This window comes from Lissotriton helveticus, chromosome 9 (genome assembly GCF_964261635.1).
Source record: "Lissotriton helveticus chromosome 9, aLisHel1.1, whole genome shotgun sequence".
In the NCBI taxonomy this organism is placed as follows: Eukaryota; Metazoa; Chordata; class Amphibia; order Caudata; family Salamandridae; genus Lissotriton; species Lissotriton helveticus.
Genome location: NC_136070.1, coordinates 485,809,633 through 485,831,449, shown reverse-complemented (window position 1 = coordinate 485,831,449; position 21,817 = coordinate 485,809,633). Strand labels below are relative to the sequence as shown.

The window sequence follows — 21,817 nt, the reverse complement described above, 5'->3', positions numbered from 1 at the left end:
TCTGGCAATTTATAAACCCCCCCTAGACTCTGTCCTGCTTCGAAAATGTTAAATATACCTACTCTATGGCTGCCAACAAACATCTCTCTGATTTGCTACAGGTCTTATGCCTTGCTCTGCCCCAGTCGTCCTGCTCCCCATACAAGCCCAACAGGTCCTATTTTCTGCCACTTCTTGAAATTCTCACTTCAAACCTGTTAAAGTATTAAGTATACCTGGCGCCTTCCACTATCCATCCTCCTGTGATACAGGATAACTGGGATGTTGGCGACAACCAAGGCCTCTATCATGACAAAGACTGGATGGTTTTTAAAATTTGTCTGGCAATGTCCTTGGGTTTATTTGATGAGTAAGCCTCCTGTAGAAAAATACGTACATTGTGCAGAAGATTCCATAAGCTCAACTACTGTATTTATACATAGATTGATTGTTTGTCTATGTGCTATAGTTTCCAATACTATATAACTGGTTTTACTTCCTTACTAATCATGTTTTAAAGCTTCTGCAATTTCATCAACAGTGCAGGTCTCTCTCTATGCAATGCCAGGAACCATTACTCGTTCTTCCTAAGGAAATGCATGGGAGGGATTGCAAAAGGAATGGGGTTCACTAACTGTTAAGTACCTGATCCATTGTTCTACTACTAAAAACATTGTAACTAAGCCCTGGCATGCCGCTCATTGCAGCCAATTAGTACAGTAGAGGGTAATTAAAGACAATCTCTTAAAAATTAAAATATTATTGTTCTTTTCACCAACCCTATTTATCATCTTGCCTTGTTTTCATTCTGCCATTGTGTGGTATCATGCAAAAAGGTCCTGGATGATTATTTAACTCATTTTCTAATTTGTCAAATGTATAGGTGTCTATCAGCAAGAAAGAAGACACATCTGAGAAAATAATAACCTCAGAGGATTCAGCTAAGCAAATTACATCTTTACCAGAGCAAAGATTGAATGACTTTGAAAAGGAAACCATTGATCTCAAGTTGAAACCAAAGAAAGAACTTTCTCATAAAGGTCATAAAAAGAAGAAGGGTGATTCAGTAAGAAAGGTGAGCCAACATTTTCTAAAATGATGATTGAAGGCCCAGAAAAAGCTTCTAAGAAATTGTCAGCCATAATTCAAAGTTCCCAGGTGCCCTGTTAATCCATGTACTCTTCAATTCAAAAGACATTTAGCATGCTTTTAATTGATTTCAGTTTTGTTCGCTACTTCAACACATAGGCCTGGTATTCTCATATACTTACCTGGGTCATGTTAAATAAAATGTTCTGTTCTGGCAGAGGGAAGAGCAAAGGAGCATCATTTGGCATATTAAACCCAATGTTGTATTAAATAACGAATTGCATTTTGTTTGGACAACTCTCTTAATAGTAAATGCATGTGTGTAGTAATTCCACAGTGAAATTACATTTTCTCTAGCAGACATCCCTTCAACTGGACTCCAGCCATTTCTTTGGGTGTTTCGTCATTATTTCCACTTCAGGTAGAGATTTAGTCATGCAATTCACATAAATAAAGCTCTGTGTGTGTCCCAAGTGGAAACGTAACTTCTAAACGTATGTGAATTCCCACTAACTCACAAGTTTGGAATTGATCAGTAGATAGGCATTACCACCTTGGAAAGCCTCAAACCTGCCCCTTTTAGTAGATGTTTGATTCATAAAATTGTACTGTACTTGTATAATTTATGTGGGAGTAGATTACTGTGCAACTGCAAATCAACATTTTGTTTGCTTTGCAGGGTAATCCTGTGAATAAAGTTGCTATCTGATCCCAGTCCCCCAAAAGGGCCATCCTAAAACACTTTATTCCTGCATCAAGCTGCTAGACACCAGACACACTTATAGTGTGTATGGAAATATAAAATAATTCATAGTCCTTCCATAAAAAGGACAGTGGTGTCCTGCTGCCTTACTTAGTCTCTAGCAAACACACTTGGTGCCCTTCCTCCCTCAATATCAAATAGAAAAGATTACTGATGTCTTGTCACATCATCCGAAATCATTATTCAGAATCTCAGAGATGTCAGGCCAATAGTTGCAGTGAGATGAGTTGAGATACACCTGATTATCTTACCATCTAAAAAATGGCCTTTGAACTGTGCAGAAATATGTCACTGGCTTATATTCAGAGACTGTGCATGCATGGGACAGAACACTAAGGGCCTAATTATGACTACGGCGGTCCATAGGAAAGCGGTAGTCGCAGTGGCAGTCCTACAACAGCCGCACTGGAAGGCCCACCTGCAGTATTACAACTGTGGAGGTTGAACTACCACAAGACCACCCCAAACACCAGGGAACTGAGGTTGCAATATGCGTGGTGGTGCCCTGATGCACCACCATACAATAATACGACTTTCCTCACTGCCTTCATTGTCATGGAGTTTCTCCCTCCATGTTACTTCTGGTGGTGATGAAAGAAAGTGGGCCCAACAGTGCCCCCTTTTGTCCCTGTGCACAGGGGTGCATGCAGGGGGGCCACATGTGTGCCCCCTGTCATTTTGCACCCTCAGTTACAGGGCGGCATGGCCTTTACAGGCCATGCCATACAGGAACGCACTGTGGCTGGCCACGGCGCTGCCTTTCTAAGGCTCTGTCCTGTGAGCCTTTCAAAGGCAGCGCCGTGAGTCAGCCACCGCCGGACCGCCTGCCAAATTTTAACTTGTAATCCGGCGGGCAGTGTGCAGACGGTTTTGGCAGTCCTGGAGCAGGGTGGCTGGTGGCTCCCCGCACCAGGACTGCCAAAGTCGTAATCAGGTCCTAGGTAGATTGTTGCAGGCAATTAGTTCATTTCTGTTTCTGTTATATTTTTCCTATTTTATTTTTACCAGGTTGAGTTTTCTTTTTCTTTTCATTTTCCAGTAGCATCTGATCTGTTTGTTTGTCCTCCTTACGCCCCATACTTCAGTTTCAACATCTTGTTACACAGCTCATAGTCAAGGGCCTTATCAGTGAAATGCTAATTGACATTGCTTCCTATTCAATTATACAGAGTATCACCGTAATACAGAAGACTTCTTCAGTGGTAAAATCAGGATACAGGTTGAGCCAATGCTCTGTAATTCACCTACCAATAACATTTTATGCACCTTCGTTCACGCCTTTCATCCCCACAGATGACAGCATGGTTATAATGCCAATTCACACAGATTCAGTGGGGCTTTAAGAACTACTAAAGGGGATAAAGCAGTTAATACCAATGTAGTTGTTTGGAATTTTGTATTGCAATTATTTACAAAGTTCATGGTACAACTAAATAATAGTACACACTAAACACTTGTGTTATTTAATTGCCTGAAAAAATCCGAACTTTGGAAACACACAAGTAGCAGCCAGTAGGAAGGAAGAAATGACACACAAAAAACTTTCCTCTGATGAATCTGTTAAAGATACTCCACAAGACGTGATTAAGACTGAAATCGTAACAATGACTTTAGGAGATTTGGACATACAATCTGGAGTTTCCATCCAAGCAAATCCAGAGTTTACTCATGAGGACCCTAAAATGGAGAATGATAGTTCAGAGGCTAAGATTGTACCAACTGGGGGAGGAGCTACGCTAGCAAGCAAGATGGCCGCATAAGCTCCCGGCTCCGCCGACCTCCACCAGCAGCTCGTATATCCTGCAAGTTATCCTGTTATCCAACCGGACTCCCGTATATATGAGGAGTGACTTACTCTCAAGGCGCAATCCCGAACTTTTTATCACACCGGATGACGGAGATGCGCCGAGTTTAATTTTCGGCCTACCTGGGAGTGGAAGCCGGGGCCTCGATTTCTAACCCATCCGGGCTGGAATTGGACATCATCGGCTGTGAACCTTGGGCTTTGTCCGGTCTCCCGAACGGGGACATAATCTACCTGTTTTAAACGGCGATTTCGTATCCTGCCTGCAACGCACACGCCACGGCGTGACACATCGTTTGCTGCGGCCCTGTATACGACGCCCGGAGACATAGTAAGCTTGTCGGGGGGGGTGCGGACGGGAGCCCCGACCAGCGGTGAAGGTGCAAAATTGTGAGGTGAGAGCGCCCGTGGTTGGTGTCCGCTCCAGATTTGCCTGCTTCCCCGGAGTGGCCGGCCTCCGGGGGTCTGCATCCTGATCTGTTGCTTACGAGAGGAGATGGAGGGGACGACAGACACACCACCGCTGTGCGCCGTAATGGCGGCCATTAGAGCGCTTCACTCACAGATCATCGTCAACTACCGGGCACTGTCGGTAACAATGGATGATCTTTGCCGGAGACCGGACAGCGGCTTTTTGCCATCATCGCAGCAAACGGTGCCACCAGTGAAACATCGTGTATCCAACTTCGAGATCCCTGTGCAGACGCCGGATCCCATTCACGCTGCTGATTCCTATGAGACAGATCGCGCGCCCGTGGACATTGTCAGCGTCCCTTGCTTGAACCCTATCTCGCCGAATATCACTATGGACAACCTTGACTGCCTTAACAAGATCACCTGTGACTATTGGAAAGTTTTATCATCCTTCCACGCTTTTCCTCGCTTGCTCTGTGGAGATCGTGAACTTTTATCCTTTATTTGGCTTGCTCATACTGACTTGAACTTTCATGAAAACTTTACCTCTCTCATTGTTGCAGTGGCCTGGGTTATAAGTGCTCCATTGGACATTCGTACTGGCCAGGGTTAACTTGTGGGACTTTTTAGGATACGTGAAAATAATTGAATCTGCTGCTGGGATTGTGACCTGTGAAATGCGGGAGTCGGGTGGTATGTTTCGTACTTACCCGGGTTGATTGTGCATCTCGCTACATTTATTTTGCACTTGTTTCCGGGTGGTCACGTCTGGTGGAGGGTAAGGGAGTCCGGGAGTGTGTTTTTTTTGTCTCTCCTCCTCCGCTTCTTTCTCTCTTTTAGGGACGTTTCTGGGCGACAGGCACGCTGCTAGTGGGTTAGGCCGTAGCCATTGCAGGGGTGCAGGGTGGTGGGGGGGTTTGTTATTTTGCCTTTGTTTTGTTCTATGGCCCCTTCTTTCTTCTCTTTCTCTCTCTTTAGGGTATTCCTCTGGGCGACAGGCACGCTGCTAGTGGGGTAGGCCGTAGCCATTGCAGGGGTGCAGGGTGGGGGTGCGGGGGGGGGTTTGTTATTTTGCCTTGTTGTGTTCTATGGCCCCTTTTCCTTTTTCTCGCAGGGTCCGGTAGCGATACTTTCGATCTCATCCTGCAGCATATGAGTGGGCGGGGTTTGGGGTGGGTGGTTATGATGATAGATAGGTAGCTTTGTTCTTCTCCCTTAGTGAACATACTGGCGCTTGCATTTTTACTGTTGGTCTATCTTGATCCATGACTGCCTTTTAACGCCTACCCACATTTTTATACCTCCAGTGTGTAGCGCCGGATATCCTGTATCTTCTTCTTTATCTTGTTTTTGGGGGGGGGGGGGTTAAATATAAAATGTAACCTTAGGCATATCCTTAATCTCGAAATGTTTTCAAAACATCGTCTATCCTCTACCGCTGCCGGACCCATGGGTTGTCGGCTGAAGAGCTGTGTTATTGGATTTCCTGATACGTTCTGCATACATGTGGTGACTGGCCCCTGTCGATGCAGGGCTACTTCTGTATTTTGTGTTTAACGATATAATAAAGGTTTTCAAAAAAAAAAAAAAAAAAAAAAAGATTGTACCAACTGTTCCTGAAACAGAGAATGATGCTGAAGAAAAGTCTGTTCAATTATCTGAGGTACGATTGGAAATACACATAATATTGGTTAAAGAACTTCACTGGTATATAATCAGGTTACTTAAGTTGACGGAAGAGGTCCACATCTCTTTTTTGTTGATTTGTTTTAACTTTTACGTTGGAAGTCAGGCTGTAGCCTAAATAAGCCTACATTAATATAAAACTGGAACCGCGGCATTCCTTTTAATTCACAATGTGATGCTGTGTTGTAATCTGACACACTAAGTATATGTGAGATGGTCCACAAAAAGTTTTAAATAAGCATTTTAACTATTACCCCCCCCCCCCTTTGGACCAGGTGAGATTTAAATGAAAAACAGCTTCTTATTTGCTGTAATTTAGCTGCAAAAATATTAATTTTCTAAACGTTTTCAGCGCAAGGTTCCATAAGAACCCTAAATATTTAAGTACAAAAGCTTTTAAATGTAAGTTATTTTTAAAAAGTTGACCTTGTTTCCTTTGCATTTGGAATTACATTTGACATTTGATAGGGGTGCTTGAATTTGAGTATTCATAAAATAATTTAAACTCTTGTCACAAAGGATTGCTATATCATACATGTTGGGGCATTTTACTAAAAGCTGGGATTCTTTTAGGGTACAAGTTGCATATATTATTTTCCCAGATGATGCAAAAGTTTGTAATATTTATAATTATTTGAAAGTTTGCAATTAGTACAATATCTTTTAAAAGGCTCTAAAATTATTTAAGAATGTTTACAAATGTGTGCTGTTTTAAGAAAAAGTCAAAACTTTTCATAAACATTCTCTTTTTTCTAAGTTCTTCCAAAATATATGTTGAACCTTAGGAGTTAGTTGTCCGTCTTAGTTAAATAAGCAATACTGACCTTAAATGACATCCATAGCATGCTTTAGGGATCTGGATTTTCATGAAATTAGAATCACGTGCGACGTGCAATGAAGTTCAACCCAAGCACTAACTAATAAAACACAAGGTGTACGGATGTTCCAGTACAAACTGTAGCATATCTGATTGATCCCTGCCAATTCCATATTCATGTGCCAGGCTTTTCTGCCACACTCTAGCCCTAATCAAAGCATGACTTGTGTTTTGCTGTTCCCTTATTTCAGTTAAAGATATATCTTGTCTTGTTCCTTCTCACCAAGGTGAAACACACTCAGGGGCAGATTTACAAGCCCCTAGTGTCACTATTATGCTGCCGTTGCATCACTTTTGTGACGCAACGGTGGCGTAAAAAGTGCGACAAATTTACAACCCAATGCGTCTATGGAGATGCAGGGTAGGTGTTCCCAGGCAGGAAAGCCTCGTAAAAGTGATGCCGTGAAATCTACAAGATTTCACTGCTTGACTTTTAGGACACAACTGTGTCAAAACCTTACGCCTGCTTCAAGCAGGCGTGAAGGAGTGACGCAGTGTAATGGGATTTGGCCGCAACACGCATTGCTGGAGTTGCTTTGTGCTTGCGACAGGACACCAGCAATGCGTGACTTATCCGCCAACAGATGCGTCAGAATTTCTGACACATCTGTCAATCCTTTCGCCATAGTGTACCGTATTGTAAATATGGTGTATCTATGGTGGTGCAAGGGTTTTTCACGCAGGTGCAGGGAAACTGACGCATCTATACAGATGCATCAATTTATTGTAAATCTGCCACTCAGAGTCTGGCTGACCTCCATAATATTTACAACAAGGGGTGGTGAGGGACAGAGTCTCTGAATTAAGCAGAATACTCTCACCCAGTCAAGAGATCAGGGCTAGATCCAACACCGTTTTTTAGCTCATTGCACCATCCCAGTTTCAGAACCTGGCTGTATGCAAATTAGTCTGTCCCTGGCCCAGTGCATCATGGGAACAGGGCAGACCAGACTACAAAAGCCAATTCTTACACTGGGAAGGAAACAAGCTTCCGGGGACCGGTTTCTGGCATTACAGCCGTCTTCGGCCCGGCTTGCTTGAATCCTGATGGTGCAATGAGCAAGGGACTCATGTCTGAGTATACCCTTCCACGCTTAGGGTGGACAAAAATATTTACAACAAGGGGTGGTGAGGGACAGAGTCTCTGAATTAAGCAGAATACTCTCACCCAGTCAAGAGATCAGGGCTAGATCCAACACCGTTTTTTAGCTCATTGCACCATCCCAGTTTCAGAACCTGGCTGTATGCAAATTAGTCTGTCCCTGGCCCAGTGCATCATGGGAACAGGGCAGACCAGACTACAAAAGCCAATTCTTACACTGGGAAGGAAACAAGCTTCCGGGGACCGGTTTCTGGCATTACAGCCGTCTTCGGCCTGGCTTGCTTGAATCCTGATGGTGCAATGAGCAAGGGACTCATGTCTGAGTATACCCTTCCACGCTTAGGGTGGACAAAAATATTTACAACAAGGGGTGGTGAGGGACAGAGTCTCTGAATTAAGCAGAATACTCTCACCCAGTCAAGAGATCAGGGCTAGATCCAACACCGTTTTTTAGCTCATTGCACCATCCCAGTTTCAGAACCTGGCTGTATGCAAATTAGTCTGTCCCTGGCCCAGTGCATCATGGGAACAGGGCAGACCAGACAACAAAAGCCAATTCTTACACTGGGAAGGAAACAAGCTTCCGGTGACCGGTTTCTGGCATTACAGCCGTCTTCGGCCCGGCTTGCTTGAATCCTGATGGTGCAATGAGCAAGGGACTCATGTCTGAGTATACCCTTCCACGCTTAGGGTGGACAAAAATATTTACAACAAGGGGTGGTGAGGGACAGAGTCTCTGAATTAAGCAGAATACTCTCACCCAGTCAAGAGATCAGGGCTAGATCCAACACCGTTTTTTAGCTCATTGCACCATCCCAGTTTCAGAACCTGGCTGTATGCAAATTAGTTTGTCCCTGGCCCAGTGCATCATGGGAACAGGGCAGACCAGACTACAAAAGCCAATTCTTACACTGGGAAGGAAACAAGCTTCCGGGGACCGGTTTCTGGCATTACAGCCGTCTTCGGCCCGGCTTGCTTGAATCCTGATGGTGCAATGAGCAAGGGACTCATGTCTGAGTATACCCTTCCACGCTTAGGGTGGACAAAAATATTTACAACAAGGGATGGTGAGGGACAGAGTCTCTGAATTAAGCAGAATACTCTCACCCAGTCAAGAGATCAGGGCTAGATCCAACACCGTTTTTTAGCTCATTGCACCATCCCAGTTTCAGAACCTGGCTGTATGCAAATTAGTCTGTCCCTGGCCCAGTGCATCATGGGAACAGGGCAGACCAGACTACAAAAGCCAATTCTTACACTGGGAAGAAAACAAGCTTCCGGGGACCGGTTTCTGGCATTACAGCCGTCTTCGGCCCGGCTTGCTTGAATCCTGATGGTGCAATGAGCAAGGGACTCATGTCTGAGTATACCCTTCCACGCTTAGGGTGGACAAAAATATTTACAACAAGGGGTGGTGAGGGACAGAGTCTCTGAATTAAGCAGAATACTCTCACCCAGTCAAGAGATCAGGGCTAGATCCAACACCGTTTTTTAGCTCATTGCACCATCCCAGTTTCAGAACCTGGCTGTATGCAAATTAGTCTGTCCCTGGCCCAGTGCATCATGGGAACAGGGCAGACCAGACTACAAAAGCCAATTCTTACACTGGGAAGGAAACAAGCTTCCGGGGACCGGTTTCTGGTATTACAGCCGTCTTCGGCCCGGCTTGCTTGAATCCTGATGGTGCAATGAGCAAGGGACTCATGTCTGAGTATACCCTTCCACGCTTAGGGTGGACAAAAATATTTACAACAAGGGGTGGTGAGGGACAGAGTCTCTGAATTAAGCAGAATACTCTCACCCAGTCAAGAGATCAGGGCTAGATCCAACACCGTTTTTTAGCTCATTGCACCATCCCAGTTTCAGAACCTGGCTGTATGCAAATTAGTCTGTCCCTGGCCCAGTGCATCATGGGAACAGGGCAGACCAGACTACAAAAGCCAATTCTTACACTGGGAAGGAAACAAGCTTCCGGGGACCGGTTTCTGGCATTACAGCCGTCTTCGGCCCGGCTTGCTTGAATCCTGATGGTGCAATGAGCAAGGGACTCATGTCTGAGTATACCCTTCCACGCTTAGGGTGGACAAAAATATTTACAACAAGGGGTGGTGAGGGACAGAGTCTCTGAATTAAGCAGAATACTCTCACCCAGTCAAGAGATCAGGGCTAGATCCAACACCGTTTTTTAGCTCATTGCACCATCCCAGTTTCAGAACCTGGCTGTATGCAAATTAGTCTGTCCCTGGCCCAGTGCATCATGGGAACAGGGCAGACCAGACTACAAAAGCCAATTCTTACACTGGGAAGGAAACAAGCTTCCGGGGACCGGTTTCTGGCATTACAGCCGTCTTCGGCCCGGCTTGCTTGAATCCTGATGGTGCAATGAGCAAGGGACTCATGTCTGAGTATACCCTTCCACGCTTAGGGTGGACAAAAATATTTACAACAAGGGGTGGTGAGGGACAGAGTCTCTGAATTAAGCAGAATACTCTCACCCAGTCAAGAGATCAGGGCTAGATCCAACACCGTTTTTTAGCTCATTGCACCATCCCAGGATGGGATGGTGCAGTGAGCTAAAAAACGGTGATGGATCAAGCCCTGATCCTTTGACTGGGTAGGAGTGTTCTGCTTAATTCAGATACTCTGTCCATCACCACCCCCTTTATGAATCGTTTTGGCCACCACAAGTGTGGAAGGGTATGCTCAGATGTGAGTCCCTTGTTCACTGCACAATCAGGATTCAAGCAAGCCGGGCCGAAGACGGCTGTAATTCCAGAAACCGGTCCCCGGAAGCTTGTTTCCTTTCCAGTAAAGAATTGGCTTTGTAGTTTGGTCTGCCCTGTTCCCATGATGCACTGGGACAGGGGTCAGACTAATTTGCATGTAGCCAGGTTCTGAGCTGGGATGGTGCAGTGAGCTAAAAAACGGTGATGCATCAAGCCTTGATCTTTTGACTGGGTAGGAGTGTTCTGCTTAATTCAGATACTCTGTCCATCACCACCCCCTTTATGAATCGTTTTGACCTCCATAATACACAACATTCTTTGTGTCCAGAAGATGCCTACAACCCATGTCACAATTTCGTACGTACCAGTCACTCTGTTGTGTCACATAACGGATATCATGACACACCTAACTGAATCACAAAACATAAAATAAACCTGGGTTCCTTCTGCCCTTTCCACGCTTGAATTCACATATGTAGAGGGAGAGAGACATACTTGCTCAAAATGTCAGAAACTCAAACTTGTCCATTGTTTTTTCCATAGGTTAGCGCTGCTGGGAAGTGTAAGGCAGAAGGAGAGGGTGCACCAATGGATTAATCTCTTTTTAGCGTAGTGAGTTTTCTTTATTCACATTTTTCTAGTTTATTAAACACACTAGTCACATTATAGTTTTCATGCCATTTATATCACAATGAAGGTCACTCACAGCATATTACCCATGACCATAGCCCATTTTGCTCAAAGGTGTGGCAAGAGAGTACAGCTTAAAACAGGGGGTTCCTTTCAGGTGTGTATGTGTGACTGACTTTGCATCTAACTTCATGCATGTCTCTGCATCCGGGAGTTCCTAGCAAATTATCTGAGGTATGCTTAACATGTCCGCTCCCAAAACAGAATACTGCTTACAATACCTCACTTGCACATAATCAAAGTAAGGCGAGACTCCGAGAATTCCTATGACTATGTTTTGTAGCGCTCTAAAGCAGTACTAGTTTCTCTTCCCTATCCTTTTTTCTCTAATTTGCAACAGGGCGGGTACCACGATAATCCAGGATTCACACCTTCCCATTAGAAAACCTAACCAGACGTCCACAGCACCACCAAAAATATCCTGGTACTCTGCCAGTCCCTTAAAGAAATTTACCTTCTACCTGGTGTCATTCATTCATTCAGCCCTCACGTTACATATGCTTACTTAGGAATCGGTGTCAAGTGAGGCTTGTCTGCCTCTACAAATCGGGTTGTGCTAATTGTTTAGTTTTTTTGTAATGAGTGATCGTGCCCAAGTGCACAGCACTCACTGCCTCAAAAAAATTACCTTGTTTTTCTAAATAAGCATATTTTAGAAGCCAATCATGTATGTAGTTCAGGTCCCTTATTTCTCACATTTTGAAAGAATGTCATTACATCTGTTACATCTGTTGCAACAAAAGAGGAGTTAAGTCCTTTTCTTTGTTTGGAAACTGGGTCTTTTCAAGAGCAAAACAACCACATGGAAAAAGTTCCACATACTACGACAGTGGATTGTTTTTCCTCTGATACCATGAAAGTTGCCTTTACTTCCTGAGTAACCGTATTTTAGAAGTCCTACATGAAGTAATGCAGTTCCATATTTCTCACTTTTCAAAGGAATTTCATGGCAGCTGTTGCTGCAAGAGTGGAGTTATCTGTTCACACCACTGTTTACTCCCTGAAAGCATTTAATCTGGGTGCAGTAATTACAATTCTTCCCTAGCACATAAAGGAGAGTACTAATTGGATATCAATGACAAATTCTAGAATTATTGCAGTTTTCCTGTTGTCATGTCATTTTGCTTCATTTCTATCTATTAACTTCAATCTCCTGTCGTATGTCATTTCACAACAAAGAGAGTTCTATACATGTTTAATTAATCTAAGGATTTTTCAAAATTTCAGTTGTCTGTCAGCAAGGATGAAGAAAGGGATGAAACACTTTTAGCCTCAGAATTGTCAATTAAACCAGATACCGTTCCGCTGGACCAGACATTGAGCACAGCTGAAATGGAAACTGCTCAAAAGGAACATTTGGACCAGCCACTTGGAGATCAGGACCTGAAACCGAAGTGTGGGCTCAGTCACAAAGGTTCTAAAAAGAAGATGGGAACTTCATTGACAAAGGTGAGACCAGCAACTTCTTCTGAAATGATTAATGAGGTCCAGGTATGCACAGTAATGGGAATAAGTCAACTACTGGTTGCTATTATTAATCTAGATCTTGTACCCCCCAACTTTAAACAATCAGGATATTTCAAGCACCTAAATGTTCTAATATCACCTCATTGAATGTCTTTATGAGGTAGTATTTTCATGGCATGATGACAATATCCTGAACACTGCCTTATAATTGAATTCTGAAAAGTATATTGCCTTCCATAGTTGCTAGATGCCAGGACAAGTATTTGACATGGGGTGTATTTTTTCTTTTTGCCCCACGGCACAGCTTTGAAAAGGTTCTCCCAGCACAGAACAGGATAGTGTGCCCTGTTATGAACAAAGCGATGCTCCCAGGGAAGCCGCAATCTTATGCTGCGCTGGTGGCTGGCATTCATTGAAATACAGAGCAGCTGCTCCATGTTTCTCTGTGCACACAGCTGCTGCCTGCACTTTGAAGAAGATACAGACATCTATAGGCAGGTGCTGTGAGTGGCTGATCCTGCATGCAGAGGGATACCTGGGTGGTCCATGGGATCCCGTATGCCACCTCCAGTGGGCTACTCTCAGGGAGCGTACCAACAGTGTGCCACATTTTTGTGTTACACTGACATTGTGCCTCTCAAGGGCATGTTTGCCTCTGCACCTGTGTCTGCCGGGTGGTCACAGAGGCAAAGTGATTTCTTCAATGGAGCGACACCTGCATGCATATGCTGGAACTCCCTCTCACGATAGAACTGGTACTACATTAGCCGTTTGCATCAGGTTGCATCAGTCACAATTTGGAAAAGTAAATGCCTGTGATGGGGCCATCGATTATAATCCTATTTCAGACATGAACTGGAGTATGCACCCACAGTGGAACAGGCCCTAAATAGTGGGATTAACACTGAAGGGCATCACACTGCAAACCGTATTGGGATTAGGACCGGGACAGAAGAAGGGAGACTAACAGGCAACTTTTCAGAGGAGATATAAGGAAAAAACAACGGGAGAACAGCTAGCAAAATCCCCGTGGGTTTATCGAAGGTTTCTGCCTACTTCTGGCTACTCAAGATATAAACTCTTCATTGGTGTTTCACCACCAATTTTGCTGGGAATCTTACAAGGCATTTCCAAGAAGCTCTTTTTTAATTTCCTGAATCTTTCTTTTTCTTAGCATTGTGGCTCTGCTTAAGCCCAGGAGCATATGGTTTCATGCATCTGCCAGGCAGAGACCGGGCTTTTGTTCACCACTCTAGGTACAACATCCCTCTGTTTCGTTTTTGCCACTTCCACCAATAGTGCTTCTGTTTCTGTATGTCTCCCATGTGGAAGGCCGTAAGGCCTTATTACTTGGGGCCTCAGTTTATGGGGTATTGGCGTATGGCAGCGCTGCAAGTCTGCCCCACGCCACTGTGAAAGGGCATGAATGTACAGTATTTATTAAACACAGTACATTCTTGTCCTTTTCCCCTGTGCTGGCAACTAATTTTCTGCCTAGCGCCAACCCAGGCACGCTTGCACCATGGTGCAAGGGTGTCTGTGCTGCATGCAGGATTGTATTTGTGCAGATACTGACATCTTCTCTTTAAAGCATGGTAAAATATGGAGAGTTATAAATTCCACCCAATAGCTTAAGTATCTACTGCATAAATATGCAGGAACCAGGCCACTGGATGTATTCACTGCCACATCCAGAGTCATCAACAATGGTGTATTCTCAGACAAATGCATTTTTTAACTCCATGCCTTCATGTCTCAACTGGTGGGATGCCCTCAGACAGTCAAAGTCAAAATTTAACTTTATTCGGTTGATTAAATCCATCAAAGTGCAAAACACAAAACACAACAATTTAAAACAGCATACAAAGTACATGAGTATAATGCTCTTCACAGAATTGCACAAGGACTTCATATGATGAAATATACCCCCTAAACAAGACAAAAGCAGCAACAACAAAAATACAGTGCTTCAACCCAAATTAATCAGACCTTGGAGTAAGATAAATATATAACATACAATTCAACCCATCTTAATCTTATCCAATATGATACAAGGAGAAGATTGTAAATAAAAAGAACAAAAGTGACTAAATAGCAAAATTTAAAACATAGTCCAGACTATGGTTAAATAGTAACCTGTTCCTATACCTGATTGCACCTATTAAAAACTTGCAACCCCAAAGCACACCACTGGAGATGCTAGCATTTGCAAATATGCCAGCGCTGGCCTAACTTGTACAAAGTTACAGCCTCTAAGTAGGGGGATAATATCTTTGGTGAGTAATGAGTTATAATAAGCACAGAAAAATATTATATGGAGAGTAAGCACAGAAAAATATTAGATGGAGAGTATTCTGTTCGGAGAAGTTGTCACAGGGGCAGGGATTTAATGCCCCTTCCTTAAAAAACCCTTTCGGAAATGCTAGAAGCCAGGAGACCATATTATGCCTAAATCTTATTAAAACAAAGAGATGATAGGGCTTGTTTATATAGTTTAAATATGGTTGCAACTGTCTACCTAAGCTCACTGTGACAAAACTTCTCACTGTGGTTTTTGCCAGTTCCCTCTCCTCCCTCATTAACATCGATCTATCCACAAACTGCCGCTTGAAAGCCCTGATGGCTGAATCACCCTGCGATTTGGGACTAAAGAATAAATCAGGGCATCCAAGAACTTCCATTTGGGTTTTAATATATCGAACCCATGGGATGTCTAGCTCCTTATCTAAGAACATGCAGTCTTGAATGATCAGTTGATTAAGATTTGGTGTGGGTTGGGCCCAGATTCTCAGCCAACACAATAGTGGGGCTACCGCAATCTGGTCAGAAATAAAACCTGCTCCCAGGTCCTTATGTATATTAAAAACTGGGGTAGAGGGCGGGAGCAACAATAATCTACGAAAAAAGATATTTTCAACCCCCAATATTTCTCTAGCATCTATATATCCCCAGATGTCACTCCCATAGGTCACCATTGGAAGACACTTGGAGTTATAGATCTTCATGAGTGCTGGTAGTGGTTTAGAGCCAATTTTATTTTCAGCAAAATTTAAAATAGCCCCCGAAGCTCCAGCCAATATGTTTTTTTTGTGGGTGAGCTGCATAGACCATGAACGGCGGTCATCAAAAAAAAAACTAAATACGGGAAGGTGGGGACTTTTACTAGTTCCAGATTCCTGCAGTAGAATTTTGCACTCCTTGCCAATTTAGAATCAATGGACATGGAATGTGACTTTTTAAAATTAGTAATCAGGTCCAGAGACTCCATAAAATATATAAAACAATCTAAAAGCTTTTGCAGCCCCCTTGCGGTTCTTACTATCAATACCGCGTCATCGGCATACAACAATGCGAGAATCATTTTAGTGCCCGCACTAGGGATATCTTTACAACTGGAGGTTAGGGCAACCCCTAACTTATTGATGTAGAGTGTAAACAGCAGGGGGGCCAGAATGCACCCCTGCCTGACCCCTCTCTTAACTGCCCAGGAATCAGTTAAGCTCCCATCTACATTATAGCGCACTGCCGCTGATGTATTTTCATGGATGGCCACCAGAAAAGAGATCAGGTCATCCTCAATGCCTATGTCTTGAAGGATCACCCAGAGCTTTGACCTGTTAACAAGTTTGAAAGCTGAGGTTAGGTCCATAAATGCCAGATGAAAGTCCCCATGCTTTGCGGCTGTGTACTTCCCTATCACCAAATGAAGGTTGAGACATTGTCCTAGCGTACCTTTCCCTTGCCAGAAGCCGTATTGGAGATCAAAAACTATACTGTTATGATCAAGCCACTCCATAAGGCGAGCAAGGACGACTTTCCCCATAAAATTTTGCCGTAGAGTCCAGAAGCAAAATAGGCCTATAACAGGCTGGGTCATCTCTGGCTCCCTTCTTGAAAATCAGTACAATCACCGCCTTTGCCCAAGACGGGGAAAAGCCAGACCTGGTGGCTGCATTAAAAACCTTATTTAAAATTTGTGCCCATAGTTTAGGATCTGCTTTATAGAGATCAGCCGGAACTCCCTGACGTCGACATAATCTCCTTAGTGACTTCATCCATTGTAAAAACCAAAGGAGGAGAGACACGAACGCTGCCAGCTGAGCAGGCGGGTGTTTCGTTAATCCCATTGCTATACACTTTGTTGAACCCACCTCTCCACAGGGATTAAACAGTCTTTATCAGAGTTTAATGATTCATCAAAAATTGGACTATTGACAACGCTCTAGAATCTGGTACTGTTTGCCAGAACGCTGACTTGACTAAGCTCCTCCGATTCCATTTCTCTTAGTTGCTTTTTCCGAATTTCCACCGCCGCTTTATATGGCCTCCTGGCATTCTTGACTCTATCAGCCACCCTGGGTTTTTGCTTAAGCTCCTGCATGAGTATTTTATGGGTACTCATGCAGGTTCCATCAAACCATTTTTTATATTTTAGTGGCCTTGGTCTACAAGCTACAGTTAGATTCACCGCCACTTGGGTTGTAATTCGGCCAAAAGCCCCAAGAACTAATGATGGCTGGGATTCCTGTTCTGAACAAATCTTAAACTCTAGTGGACAGACACTAATTAAATTATCAGTAAAACTGTCAGGGGTAGTTGCTTCCCACCTTATTCTACAATCTTGGTCTATGAGTGCAATATTAGCATTGATGCGTTTGGCCATAGGCCTTCCCTTGTTAGCAGCAGGGATATTAATATCCAGTGTCAAAGGATTATGGTCACTAAGGCAAGCGGTTGTTACCCTTAATATGCCTAGCCAAGTCAGCAGTGAAGCTGAAACTAGAAGGTAGTCAATTGCGCTTTGGCAACCTTGACCAATATATGTGGGTACAGGTGATATCCTCTCCGGCTGTATCGGGCAGATCAAATTATGGGCCGATAAAAAGCCTTCTAAAAAAGACCCAGAGGGGGTGTGTTCAAAGTGAGTTACCCCGTGGGTGCCGTACTCTTCTAGATTTACTAAACAATTAGTGGGGCAAGTATGAATATTAAAATCTCCAAGGACTGATATATTATAATGGGTACCAGCGCTGCCTTTGAAATTAGACAAAAAAAAGTGAGGGATCTTAAGTGCTCTAAGTCATCATCTCTAGTGAAGGAATTATAAAAATTAACCACTAGAAGGGTTGGCAAGTTCTTCCCTGTCAATTCAACTGCCAAAATATTAGGTGAGCATATGTCTATCGGCTTTGCTTTGTATGACATTTTAAGACTAATGTGCAACAATAACCCCCCTCTGGCTCTCCCCATACCAGATGCTATAGCCTGTTTACTAAATGATATGAACCCATCAAAAAAATAGGTTCCGTTAGCCTCACATGTTTCCTGAAGAGCTATAGTATGATGGGTGGCAAGGAAAGTTTCCCAATTAACATCCCCTCTTTTAGCCCTTAGGCCAGCAATATTCCATGATAATACATTCGTGCTACCTCCATTTGTTGGTAGCCGGGTGGGAGCAAGATTGGCAATGCCAAGTGGAGAGGGCTGACCCTCCACAGGGTAAGAAATATTTAAAGTCAATGGGCTAACTAGGGGAGCATGTATTTCATCCACCGTTTCCACCTCCGGATTCAGTAGAACCTTTGGGGTTATGTTGCTAACAGGTAGTCAGTCTTGGGTATCTAATCCAGACAATACCTCGTACTTGTTTGTAACCGGAATGGGGGGGACTGGCTCTTTCGATGTTCTCAATGGGGGTTTGTAGAAATATCCCAGCGGCATAGCCCAGATCGAGGTGACCAACGTAGGGCACGGGACCTGCGCCCTTAAGATCGTTTGAACAACCGTGGGGCTTCGGAAGTTAACAATCACACAATCACCCTCCATGTTCTTTAACGATTGCCCCACCCACCCAACTCTATGTACCATTATGATATTGTTACTCATGGCTACCCTAAAGCCTTTATGTCTGTATATCCAATCTACAGTTTTGTTACGCAATTGTATCCAGGATTCAGGTTGGTCCGGTCTTAGTGGGGGAACGCCAGCCAACACCACAACATAAGGACATGCAGCTGGCGGGAGATCTAAGATATCCCGGGAAAGCTTAGTAATCACGGGATTTGACATAGCGGGCCGTCTCTGTGATCACTGCAGGGGTTCAAAGTGGATTTAACTTGTTTAACAGTTACATTTCCCTGGGGGGTCCCCGGCTTAAGCATGTTCTGTTTGTCTGGGCGGAAATCATTCGTCGAACCACCTAACCCCTGGCCTCCCCAAGGCAAAAGAGCCCTATTCGCTCTCGACTCAGATGGCAAACTAAAGGGTCGCAGCGTTACAGGGTGCACATTACCAGTAGCCTTATTTCCAGCCCCATAAGCCACATCCCCATTACAAACCCCTGCAGGGTCTAACACCCCTGGCAGTGATGGTACCATTGGTCCCTTGGCTTCCACCCAAATAGTACTGTGACATCCACATACCCTCAAATTACCTTGGCTGTGATAGTCTTTCAAAAATAGAGAGAGTTTTTCTTCAATTGCCCCTAATTTATTTTAAAAAGGTGCTAGGAGAACAGAAATTAAAGTCTCCAGGCATTCCCAGTGATCAGGATCACCTCCATGATCCATCAATGCAGGCGAATCTGAATTTAGGGGGTTAGGGCGAATAGACTTCCGGGAGTGATTCTCGCATGTCCCTAGGGTTTGGTGTTTAAGCTTGGCTTTGGCCTTACCCCTGAATGCCACGCCACCCCTTTTTGCAAGTGGTTCCCTGTTCCCTCCCTCTCCCAGCCTGAATTTCGAGGAACATGCCCCACTCTCCCTTTCCTTGACAGTTCTTTTTGATCTAGTGGCTCGTCACTTTGAACTGCCTGGGGCGCCATTGTAGTAAGGGCTTGGGGTAAGATAGGGGAAACAGGGAGATTCAATTCCCACACTGGAATGGTCCCCTCCGGAACCATCAAAAGGCTCCGCGTTGGGCTTTGGTTATGCTCCGTAATACATGAGTTGACGGGCACTAAGTCACCCGATGCGCCAACCGCGCCAGCTACTAGTGACTCCCTACTTGAGCAGGTCATAACTTGCGGGGCACTCAAGGGAGATTTAACCAAGGTTATCGCCCCCAATGATGATCTTTTTTGTCCCGCGTATGAACCCAAAGAAAGCCTTTTCTCTGTCAGCTGGATTTCATGCTGTAAGACTGATTCTGCCCTTAATAAAAACGCGTCCAGCGTTCCCGCTACACCCCCCCCCGCCCTCTGACCAGTGATCTTCCGTTTAGTGGTCATAGTCAGTCACACAAAGGTATCTTCGCTGTTGTTCAATGCCCAAAGTCAGACAGTCATTCCAGTTTGTAAGTCCCTGCCCACCTTCTCCACTGCAAATATAGCTCAAAATAATTTGCCCCAATGCCTTACCATTTTGTTAACAGAGCTGTCCGGCTTAGTTTGCCTGCATACCTAAAGTCCATTTCAAAGGAAACAGGCCCAATTTCCTTCATGACTCCCATAATTATGTATCGGGCATTCTCTATTTTTGCCAGCAATTCATGTTATCCATAAGTGTCATATTTGTGCTCTGCTATTCAACTACTAATAGATTTACATCTGCCTTCACACATACACTCTTCCCAACCAATCACATCATGATTACCATGATGACTAGCACAGGGGTGTGTGTTCGCCGAGACCATCTTGAAAAGATGTGTCTTTTTAACAAGTCTTCTTTGTTGTGTTGCATTCGTTTCTCAACTTCAACATGTATATGTATATTATCATAAAGAGAAGAAGGCGCTGTACAATTATTTAACTGTTTATTAATTTTTACCTATACAGGTGCCTGTGAGTGATAAAGAAGAAAGGTCTGAGAAGATTTCAACCTCAGAGGAGGCAATTAAGAAAGATACATCTTTGCTAATTCATGAAGGAACAGAGGTCGAAATAGAAGCAACTGAATTGGCAGGTTTGGATGGGAGCCTTGTAGAACAGCATACACCCAAACCCGGAATTTCTAAAAAAGAAACTAAAAAGAAGAAGACAGTGCTCAAGGTAAGACCAAGTAAAACCTGCACATCACCACCCCCCTTTTGTACCGCTTTTGGCCGCCATAAGTGTGGCACGGTATGCTCAGACGTGAGTCCCTTGCTCACTTTGCCACTGGATTCAAGCAAGCCGGGCTGAAGACGGCTGGAATGCCAGAAACCGGTCCTCGGAAGCTTGTTTCCGGTCCAGGGAAGACATGGCTTGGCAGTTCGGGCTGGACTGTTGCCATGAGGCACAGGGTCAGACTGATTTGCATATAGCCATGTCTGAACTGGGGTGGCAGAGTGGGCTAAAGAACGGTGATGGATTAAATCCAGATCTTTTGACTGGGTGTGAGTGTTTGATTGATTCAGATGCTCTGTCCATCACCACCCCCCTTTTGTCCCGCTTTTGGCCGCCATAAGTGTGGCAGGGTATGCTCAGACGTGAGTCCCTTGCTCACTTTGCCACTGGATTCAAGCAAGCCGGGCTGAAGACGGCTGGAATGCCAGAAACCGGTCCTCGGAAGCTTGTTTCCGGTCCAGGGAAGACATGGCTTGGCAGTTCGGGCTGGACTGTTCCCATGAGGCACAGGGTCAGACTGATTTGCATATAGCCATGTCTGAACTGGGGTGGCAGAGTGGGCTAAAGAACGTGATGGATTGAATCCAGATCTTTTGACTGGGTGTGAGTGTTTGATTGATTCAGATGCTCTGTCCATCACCAACCCCTTTTGTACCAAGTAAAACCTGCATCATCTGAAACAGTGACTGAAGGCCAAGAGATAATTTCATAAACTGTGTTCACTGTATGCTTTATGTTATGCATGAAAATGAAAACATACACTAATACAATAAAACAACAATCACTCTCAGTATATGAACTAACATGTCCAACTCAACCACAGTGTTTTTGTAAGGTCCTAATATTATTGTATGAGGCTATGTCTGAAATATGTGTTGTAAAAGGATACATTCTCCTGAGAACTCTTAGGGCCCAATTAACAAAGGTAAATATAGACTTTAGTCAAGGTCTATGCTTGGGTATTCCCAAAAGTAAAGTTATGAGTAGTAACTTTACGGGGCGGAGTCTCTGCCCCAAGTGCAGAGACTCTGCCACAAGTGCTGCGCCTCCATTCTCGTAAAGTTACTACTTGTAACTTTACCTTTGTGAATACCCAACAGTAGTAAACATTGACCAAAGTCTTTTTCACCTTTGTGAATTGGGCACCCAGTGTATAATAAAAGTGATCTGCTGCCA

At 44.1% G+C, this 21,817-nt stretch overlaps 1 protein-coding gene across 1 annotated transcript in view; it reads left to right on the top strand.

Annotated features, from left to right (window-relative positions):
• Positions 1 to 21,817, top strand: part of SYNE2 (spectrin repeat containing nuclear envelope protein 2) — a 1,843,566-nt gene that overhangs the window by 794,591 nt on the left and 1,027,158 nt on the right. The window contains exons 59-61 of the mRNA XM_078660317.1: positions 863 to 1,054; positions 12,358 to 12,579; positions 20,372 to 20,584. Coding sequence (XP_078516443.1) covers positions 863 to 1,054; positions 12,358 to 12,579; positions 20,372 to 20,584 — 627 coding nt within the window. The remainder of the gene's footprint in view (positions 1 to 862; positions 1,055 to 12,357; positions 12,580 to 20,371; positions 20,585 to 21,817) is intronic.